General features: G+C 50.2%; 3 protein-coding genes across 3 annotated transcripts; 1 reads left to right on the forward strand and 2 right to left on the reverse strand.

Moving 5' to 3' along the window:
• Positions 1-378: 378 nt before the first annotated feature.
• Positions 379-2841, reverse strand: F5B22DRAFT_645634 (fungal-specific transcription factor domain-containing protein; the record flags this gene model as incomplete). The annotated part of the gene is made up of 2 exons (XM_047978610.1): positions 379-1993; positions 2126-2841. The coding sequence occupies 2 exons, from the start codon at positions 2839-2841 to the stop codon at positions 379-381; spliced, it is 2331 nt and encodes a 776-aa protein (XP_047831560.1).
• A 1773-nt stretch (positions 2842-4614) lies between these two features.
• Positions 4615-7194, forward strand: F5B22DRAFT_105738 (putative glucose-methanol-choline oxidoreductase). Its single transcript, XM_047968706.1, has 3 exons — positions 4615-5287; positions 5339-6803; positions 6865-7194. Exons 1-3 carry the CDS (start codon positions 4937-4939, stop codon positions 6909-6911), a joined length of 1863 nt encoding a protein of 620 aa, XP_047831561.1. The 5' UTR covers positions 4615-4936; the 3' UTR covers positions 6912-7194.
• Positions 7195-7656: 462 nt separating this feature from the next.
• On the reverse strand, positions 7657-9416 carry F5B22DRAFT_654681 (uncharacterized protein; the record flags this gene model as incomplete). The annotated part of the gene is made up of 3 exons (XM_047979823.1): positions 8310-9416; positions 8068-8178; positions 7657-8020 (listed from the first exon to the last, which is right to left on the reverse strand). Exons 1-3 carry the CDS (start codon positions 9077-9079, stop codon positions 7657-7659), a joined length of 1245 nt encoding a protein of 414 aa, XP_047831562.1. The 5' UTR covers positions 9080-9416.
• Between the last annotated feature and the right edge of the window lie 463 nt (positions 9417-9879).

The raw sequence follows: 9879 nt of genomic DNA on the forward strand, positions 1-9879 counted from the left end.
TTATGAATAGGGCCACCACCGAGTCATGAATCGAGGCATATTAATCAATAACGCGATGCGATACATAACGGTCTAGAACCTAATTGTCTGCCGTCGCCTGAAGAACTCAGCAGCATGAATTTAAAGTACAGCATTTTCGATGTTGCGATGCTTAGCAGCAAGACATGTTCGGCACAAAGAAAGATGAGTTTGTGCTAAAGAATGTGTTGATTGAAAGCTAATGTGTTCATACCCAGATACTCAGTTGCGCACGCTCTAAATGAATCAGATAGCCCGCCCCTGAAACATTCCCTGCAATACAAAGGAACGACTAATAATCGAAAGGAACGACACGTACGAATCTACTTCTACTTTAATCTATGAATTCACGACAATGTGCTAGGTCCACTGGGAAATTTGATAACTATTGACGTCCGGCCACGGCATTGGTAGCATCTCGAAGTGTTGAGCGTCGACCGAGTACGCCATGTCCATAGACTGTGACAGCATGCCGTGGAATGCGGCGCTACTTAGCTCATCCAAAAATCCGTATTGAGCAGCCCCCGAATTCCCCCACTTAGTATTCCCAGTCGAGTTCTCAAAGTCTAAGCGGAGGTCGCCGAGAGCTATCAGAGGCTGCTCCTGCGCGCTGGAGACGGAACTCTCGAGGCCAAGCGTCTGCTTCGAGAGCAGATCGGCCTGTGCGCTGAGGTCGCGGATGATGGGCACTGCTTTCTGCGCAGGCGAGAGACACCCCCCGAAAGACTCGAAAACCGACACTGACTGGTCGATTGCATTCCGCGCTGCCGGATTTAGAGGATGACTTGGGTAAGCAAACACAAACCCCACCAGTGACATGACGGCGTTCCATTGCCACTGGAACGCCTCATTCCATCCCTTGAGAATGGAGGTTGATTTGTTAACATGATGCATGGCCTGGGTTAGGGTTATCGCGTGAGCGGCGCACTGTGTGGCGTATTTGTCTGCCACCGGAGTGTCCGCTGACCACGCACCGAAACGGATGAACGGACGATATAGATTGATGGATAGATGATGGAAAATCAATTCCAGCAGAAGCCGTTGTCGCTGGAGCCAGAGAGACGCGAATTCTTCGATCTCAAAGGCAGAGCCATCAGTCGAGAATGGAACTCCGTTGCCAGCACGTTTAGTTGTGAGGGTCTGAGGAACCCCTTTTACCCAATCTTCGATGCGCTCTAGATATGGAACTACAAAATTCGCCTGGGCTTCGATGGCAACGGACGCATCCTTGCCGGTTTGGTCCATGAAAATGCTAACCGCCCCCGGACCCCTGTAGAACGCCTTGTACGCTGCACGGAATTCCTGAAAAAGTTTGATATTCTCCACGTTGAAGGTGAGCCACGTGACGCCGTCTCCGATCGGAGTGAAGAAAGAACCAGAAGACAGTGCCTCTTCTCGATCATCTCCTGGCAGGTGACAGGTAGCGTTAGGGGGATTTAACAGAAATGGACGGCCCAGTTTCATACTGAATTTACTATCTTGGACGTATAGTGCCCACCACAGACGCTTCCGGATCTCTCTCTGGCGTTTTGGCATGTCTAACGGTGGCTCGAGATGCAGGCCTAGCATGTAGGCGGTCCTCACAGCCAAAGCACAGGCGCTATCCGCCATGTTGGGATAACACCCAACGCAGAGGTATGATGCTGATAAGATCTGACACTGCAACGTGATCAGGGTAGGGCTTTCCAGTTGGCTCGCAAGGAGGGCTTGGCAGCGTTGATAATACCAGCGACCAGCGACGACTGGGTCACGGCCCTCGCTTTCGGGACTTCCCGAGATACCGCTTTGCCCTAAACCTGGTTTTGATGCCATGCCGTACTGCATGCATAACGCAATGACAATGTCGACAAGCGCAGAAGGCTTGCGTTCCTGGCCCTTGGTTGTCCATAGCGAATGATAATGCTCCTTGAATGCAGCCTCGTCAAGTACGAAGAGGATGGTATGATAGGATTGCCAATACAGACTAATAAAATACCTATTGAAAAATCGAGAGTCAACATATTTTCTCTCCAAGGTTTGATATATGCCAAGTACATTTACAAGTGATGCACAACAGAAAAGGAACATCGCAACATATATATTGAAAAGGGCACGAGACAGTACGTACTCTTCCTGTGTTGGTGTCAGCGCGTCTCCGGCGGTAACTGAGCCACTCCCAACGACGGGAGCCGCCGGACTGTTATGGCTGCCAATGCCGCTCTGGGTCGGTTCATCAAATAGATTTGTCTCGGCATCGGGCAGCATCCGGTTGATTGAACGGCTTTGTCGTAAGGTCGAGTTCAGAAAATCGTTCATTCGCCTGATGAAGTAGTACAGAGATCCAGGACCATACCACGTCTCATACTGAGACTGTGCCGTACGAATGCGAATCCCCTCGTGCACTGCTATGCCACTTCTGTCTATCTGCTCGCTGATGAGAGGCTCTAGAGAGCCAGCCCCCTCAGGGGGGGTAGACAGGAGCCTGCTAGCAGGGGTACGGGGTGATGCGCGAGACGAGCCGCCGGGCAGCGTCGGGTTGCGATGGCTCTCGAGTTCTTGTTCCAACTCGCGCACTCGCTGCTCTAAACGCTCGATGGTGCGGTAAGCCTGAGGCGAAGAGATGTTGCGTATGTCAGTCTTGCCCTGGACGGTACACTCGCCGCCTCTCTCGATACATCTCGAGCACGGGTGGCTATTGTCACATCGAATACGATGTACCCGACACCAATCACACGCCCTCGCTACCTGGGCTCTCTTTCGGCGGGACTTCTGGGGTGCCGGAACTTCGGGAGGCTGACCTAATTCGGCAACGGTGGCAGCCCCGGCTTGGAACGTAGTGTACATTGCTGGTTCAATATCACAGAAGCCACGGCGCGACCGACATCTTTTTTCGAGGCGGAAACTGTGAGGGAACTGAGATGTCTTCCACGGATAAGACAGAAGAGGGGGAGGTGTGATTACGTATGATCGAGATAGCGAGTGAGGTGACACGAGGCGCGACGTTGCCACCTGCGCTGCCCTGCCCGTCTCTAAACAGGGACATTCATGACCATGACGACAGTGAGCCGCAGCGGGCCTGATGGACGGTTGGTCTTAGTTGACAAGGATCCGACCACACCTAGCTCAGGGCCCTGAACTGCGCATCCATGTACCGAGGGGGGTGGGGGGTTGGTGGGTAGATGTCCGAAATATCCGCGGGTTTCGCGCAAGACAAGAGGGACAAGAGGGCCAAGAGACAGCCAATGAATCAGCGGAGATACAACCCTAAGCGAGATGAGGTCCGACTCGGAGACGGGATCCAACCTATCCTGGATACAGCGATATAATGCGACGACAGCGTATAACGGTTCAATACCGCAATGCGTGATCCACGAGCATATGCAGGTCTGATGTAGGTACCCCCCCTACACTGCAACACATCTCACGTCAACTCCAACTCGCCAAGCATGCAACGGTCCCCGGCCCGGAGTCAGCAGAAGAACAACTCCTGAAGCTCCGAGATTGCACCCTGCCCTAGGGGTAGAACACCAAGCAGTTATTTATCCGGGACGATTCCTACGATTCCTACTATGCCTTATAGACTGTGAACACAAAGTTCTCTTATGCGCGCTCGCCATATACGAATGAGACTAGCCACAACTCGCAGACCGGGATAGCTGTGGCGTACAAGGGACGTGGTAAGTGTTTGGAATCCAGGTAGACGGGCCTGGGCCACTCGGTCAGTCGGTCAGCTAGGTCAGTCAAGCTTAGTCAGGAACAAGGATTCTGTACTACCACACTCGCATCCTTTGCACTCACGTTCTATCTACCGTATCTACTGTGTATACATTTGAGTATTGACGTCTGGATCTTGAAGTGCCATGATGGTCGACGGCCAGCCAGATAAACTACTATGCTCTGAATGCAGCATTGTCTGCTACGCTGTGCGGAAATTCTATGTATCTGCGAGGAGAGATGAATCACATCGCATCAAATAAGGCCATAGAGTATCCAGATATCAAGCGATATATGTTGCGACTTTGTTTGATTATAGCATCCCCATACAACACATAGCTATACGGCTCTTTTGCATAAAATACCTAACCCCACGTGGCTGGGCATTATCTCTATCGTCAGCGTATGGCTAATAATAAGTTGACAGCTACTGGAGCATGAACGTCGTGCCTGTGCTCTATCATGCCTGGTCCTTTTCTATGGGTGCCTTGACAGAGCCCTACCGATTGTCTGGGCCGTGTCGCCTCGGTTTTCAGCTCATCTCCGCCCTTACGCGTGTCAGCCTTATCGCTTGTGGTCATGGGACCCAGCCGTGTATACTCGAAGTGCTGCTCAGCTGATGATAAGGCGAGGCTCAGCCTTGGTACCTGTCTCCTAATCTGGCTGTAGGGATACAAGAAACGGGCCCTGAGAGGCTCATGCTTATCTTGTCTTCCCAAGAGAGACACAGTAAAAAAGCAAAGACTGAAGAATCCTTCCGACAGATACGCCGCCGTGTCGCAAAAAACTCCTTTGGGTAAAGAGATATACTCTCTAAGCCCCAAATAGAACAGTCTCAACGCGAAACAAGTCCTTCCTAGCCGAGCCCTAGGCTGCCGATGACTGATATTCGCTTGCGAGCATCTTGAGATGTTCCAATCGGTGAGTCACAATCATGAAGGCCACGCTATTACTAATGCCTCAGAGGTTGAAGGATTCAGCCGTCGTGATCATAGGGTCAGTGACATCATGGAACTTGCAATTTGGGTTCCATGGCGGTGGTACCCGAGGACTCGCTCACCTCCACATTCGATGTAAGAAGTGAAGGGCTTCCTGGAGCCTCATTGTGTATAAAAAGCGTAGATATCTCCTGTTTTCTTCCCTCAAAATTTCTCCCTCATCAGCCCAATTTCACAGAGATATCTGCAATACTTACTATCAAAACAAACTTCACAACGACTTCAACATGCTGGGTGCCTCTCCTATGGCAGCTGCTCGCCGCACGGCGGTCGGAGCCTTGTTGCTCGCCTCTTGGGCAAAAGCAGACGTTCCACTAGGCTCGTCTTTTGGGATTCCTGGTGACGACGCGAGTTACGACTATGTTATCGTTGGTGGAGGAAACACCGGTCTTGCTTTGGCTACTAGGCTCATTGAGCAAAACGCTGGAAGTGTCGCGGTTGTGGAGGCGGGAACATTCTACGAAATCAGCAATGGCAACCTCAGCCAGGTTCCAGGCACTGATACTGCCTTCTCATGGAAGAGCATTCATGATTGGCAACCTTTAGTCGATTGGGGCTACATCACTGAACCACAAGCTGTAAGTTACAATGCAATTTGAACATAGGGTATGAACTGATTTCATTGCTAGGGCGGTTTCAACCAGACAATGCACTACGCTCGTGGCAAGGTTCTTGGCGGCACCTCTGGCAGAAACTACATGGTCTATCAGCGTCCTACTGCGGACACTTTCCAAGAATGGGCCGATATGGTCGGCGACCAGAGTTACGCAATCGATGGTTTTCTCCCCTTTTTCGAGAAGAGCATGAATTTTACGCCACCAAACATGAACCTGCGTCCTTCGAACTCTACCCCTAATTTTGACGAGAAGGTTGTGGGTAATGGAAACGGACCCCTTTCCGTTACTTATTCTAACTTCGCTACTGCTTTCGGCACATGGACGACAAAGGCGTTTGAGCAAATTGGAATCCCTGGAATTGATGGCTTCATGAGCGGAAAACTGCTTGGAAATGCCTGGACTGCTTCTACTGTAAACGCCCAGAATATGAACAGGGAGTCTTCTGAAACCTCGTTCCTCCGCGCCGCCCTGGGACACCCTGACTATACCATTTACCCTCTGACTCTGGCTAAGAAGATTGTCTTTAACGCCAACAAGAAGGCCACAGGCGTCATGGTAGATACGGAGGGGTTCAAGTATACTCTTTCTGCCCGCAAGGAAGTCATCCTCTCTGCTGGTGTTTTCGGCTCACCTCAGATCCTCATGGCTTCTGGTGTCGGACCAAAGAAGGCCCTGCAATCTCTCAACATCCCAGTCGTCGCGGACAGGCCTGGTGTTGGACAGGGTATGCAAGACCATGTGTTCTACGGCGTCTCATACCGCGTCAATGGCCCTACATTCTCTGCTATTGGTAATGACCCTGAGTTTGCCGCAGAGCAGGCCAGGCTGTTTGACGAGAGTGCAAGCGGTATCTATACCAGCACTGGTGTGGAAGTCCTCGGTTGGGAGAAGACCCCTGAGGAACTGCAGACAAACTGGAGCAACCGCACTAAGGCTGCCTTGGCCGCTTACCCAGCTGACTGGCCCGAGCTAGAGTACATCTCGATCGCAGCGCTCCTTGGAAACTTCCAAGACTCAAGACACACTGACCCCCTCGATGGTTTCAACTACGCCTCCCTTGCTGTCACGCTTGGCGCGCCGCGCTCCCGTGGATCCGTGACCATCACCTCTCCTGACACCGCCGTCCACCCTCAGATCAACCCCAACTTCCTCACTGACCAGACTGACATCGATGTTATGATTGCCGGATTCAAGCGTGCCCGTGAATTCTACGCTTCCGACGCTATGCAAAGCATTGTCATTGGCGACGAGTACTTCCCCGGCCCATCAGTCCAAACCGATGCTGAGATTGAGGAGGCCATCCGCAAAGACTTCAACACCGTCTGGCACGCAGCTTGCACATGCGCCATGGGCAAGAGCAGCGATAAAAACGCTGTCGTCGACTCCCAGGCCCGCGTCATGGGCGTAGACGGCTTACGTGTTGTCGACTTGTCCTCCTTCCCTCTCCTTCCTGCGGGACACCCTCAGTCCGTAGCTTGTAAGTCTCATGCACCTCGTCGCATACATGAATGATTTCAGATTGACTAACACTGTGCTAGATGCCTTCGCCGAGAAGATCGCCTGTGAGATCTCAGGCAACTGTTAAAATTCCAAACCTCGTTGTTTTCTTTGTTGATAGATCTAGATACATAGACTGTTGTGGGCCACCACTAGTTGGAGTTGTTGTCGTTGTTGTTCCTTCCCTATACATCCGGATTTCCTTGGGTCTCCTCTTCTTCTCTCCTGTTTTATTGACTCAATGCCTTCAAGGAAAAACCCCCCTGGAAGCCATGTTTCAATAATTCAGCCAGGTTTAAATGTTATTATAGCATGAACTATCTTTAGTCATCTCTTCCTTTTCGTCAATAAGAATCTGTTCTCTGTCAATACTTTATGCTATGACTTGGTGATTTGAATATCACGTGAAAAAAATCTCAACATCTTTCGCGACGTGATAGAAACAAACATACGTAAAGCTAGGATTTGTCACACGCGCTGGGTGCGCTGAACGCCTTCGTATCCTTGTACTTGTATAACCTGCAGACTTGGGTGAGACACACCTTCGTATTTGAAAAGTAATATTGTTCAGCCCTCGCTTAGAAACAGTTATCAAATTTTCCTCGACGCTGGTGTGTCTTTAGCTGTGCAAGTGTATTGGGATACATTGGCGGGCCTCGGAAGTTAGGCTAGTTTAGTTGTATGATTTCAGAGTCAAGGTTAGCCACCACGGTTAGGAAGAAATCCGCATGAACTCTGGAAAAAAAGTAGATTATTATGTTGTGAAAAGCTTCAATCCCAAGTCCTACCATCAGGTCTTGTGCATAAAGTCATATGAACTGTTTTATTCAATATCACCAGTCATGATTGTCCCGAAAATCTCGCTTCGCATTCCGCGCGATGTCCGCATCAAGGAGAACACGCACTGCCAGCATTGCCATTCCCTTGGCAGTGTGCAACGCGACCGTATGAGCGGCTTCGGTTCCAGCAGCCTCGGCAAAGTCGCTGCTATGAAGAGTTACATCCGCACCTGCCGGGACGATAAAAGCACCGTGGAAAGTTGGGAAACTATGAGCTACATTTCCCATGTCTGTCGATGCGTTCATAGGCTTCTCCTGCTGTAACATGACCTTTTGACCGTTGGCGGCCATTTCCTCAACGTACACCTCGCTGAGCGTCTTGTTCGCGGTCAAGTTGAGATAGGAGGGTGACCTAGTCCTGTAAGCACTAATTCAGAGGTGGTGCCGGTCTGTGTCGGAGCTTACTCTTGATACGTGACTTGACATCCAGTTGCTGAAGCGCCGGCCTGGATGCACGCCTTGACACGCTCGAGCAGTCGGTTTGCTCTTTCAATCGTTGGGCTTCGAACCATCCAGCTCATCTACCAGGTTCAAACTGTAAGTTCATTCCCCAGTGCGACATAGATAGGGGTTATGCTTACTGTGATTTGTTAGTTTCAAAGCTGATCAGTAATCATGAGATGATATCACCGCTGTGATTTGGACACGTACCTCGTGTGTACTCCGGGATGACATTTGGCACGGTGCCGCCCACCTCCATCACAGCATGTACGCGATCCTCGGGCTGTATATGCTGACGTAAAAGTGCGACATCGCTGTAAGCGGCAACGGCGGCATCGAAGGCATTAACTCCATTCCAGGGCTCGGCAGCAGCGTGTGCCGCCTTTCCATGGAATTCGGTTTTGAACAAGTGTGTCGCGATGAATTTCAGCGCTGCCAGCCCCTGATAACCCTGTGACACGTCGTAGAAAATCTGTCGCGCACACATTGGGTGTGCCATGATAGCAGCGGCAGTATCTTTTGGAAACGCACCTGCATCTAGAAGCTTGGCTTTCCCACCTCCGGCCTCTTCGGCCGGCGTTCCGAGCAGACGGACCCTCCCGGGACGCCCGCTACGCTTTAGAGCCTCTACTGTGGCTAGGAATGCCGCTATGGAAGACGTCGCAATCAAATTATGACCACATCCGTGACCGATTCCGGGTAGAGCGTCATATTCGGCACAAAATACGACGAGACTTCCGCCGGTGCCGAATTCGACCTCGAAACTGGTCGCTAATCCATAGGCACTGCGACGAACATCAAACCCGAGTCCTTCTAAAAAGTTGGCAATGGTATCATGCGCAGCGAACTCCTGGAACGCTATCTCTGGATTCCCATGCAGAGCGAGATTGACATGCCGGAGTTCAGAGGTGAGTTTGTCTACCGTATCTCGAACGGTAGATCGTGCGCTTGTCATGAGATAGTGAAGATTCGTCATTGCAACCCGTGACAGTGCCGAGCCGAATAATCTTCAAGCGTCTGGTTAGTGTTCTTATAACTTTGGTCTTTATTTTTGAGACAGAATCACTATAACATACCTAGGAAATGAGGCAGTATGACTGAGCGGATGTGGGAACGGTGCAAAGAAGCTCTGTTTTGGGTAGTCGCATCATCCACGTACATGAGCCCACATCTTCAGAATGAGATATATAGGATGTAGGAGTTACGTCCATCATAAACCTTATTAAGGAAGGAGATACAGGGAAGATATATCATAGTTCGGTAGTGTACGAAAAGTACGGAGTAAATCCAGAGTAAATACTTCGTCATTCCCCTGCTTGGGTTCGCTTACCTAATAGCAATGTCTTGGAAGGGCGTGATATCGGAGTCAACATATATTCATAAAAATAGAGATTCAATCGCCTTTTATTGTTGTGCTCTAAAAATAGTATTTTATTCGATGCTGAACACCCCCAGAGCATTATGGAGACGGCCTATACCTAGTCATAATCCCTAGATTCGACCAACTCAGAGAGTGTCAGTGTATGATTTGAATGATAGAACAAGCCTCCAATAGTAAGGTAGTGTAGATGTTATAACTATAACCAATGAATACCTTTAAGCTACGGTGTATGTTACGGCTTCGTTAAAGCCTAACACAATGGGATAGCACTGGATGGTCACGGAATCGGCTGCTCGTCCGGCAGGGATGGCTCGACACTTTTATTTTTTTTTTCTAGAGGGGAAATAATATAAAGAAATACAGGAACTATCCATCACGATTATTTCGTCATAAAA

Source organism: Xylaria bambusicola (genome assembly GCF_022495145.1).
Source record: "Xylaria bambusicola strain CBS 139988 unplaced genomic scaffold F5B22scaffold_16, whole genome shotgun sequence".
Lineage (NCBI taxonomy): Eukaryota > Fungi > Ascomycota > Sordariomycetes > Xylariales > Xylariaceae > Xylaria > Xylaria bambusicola.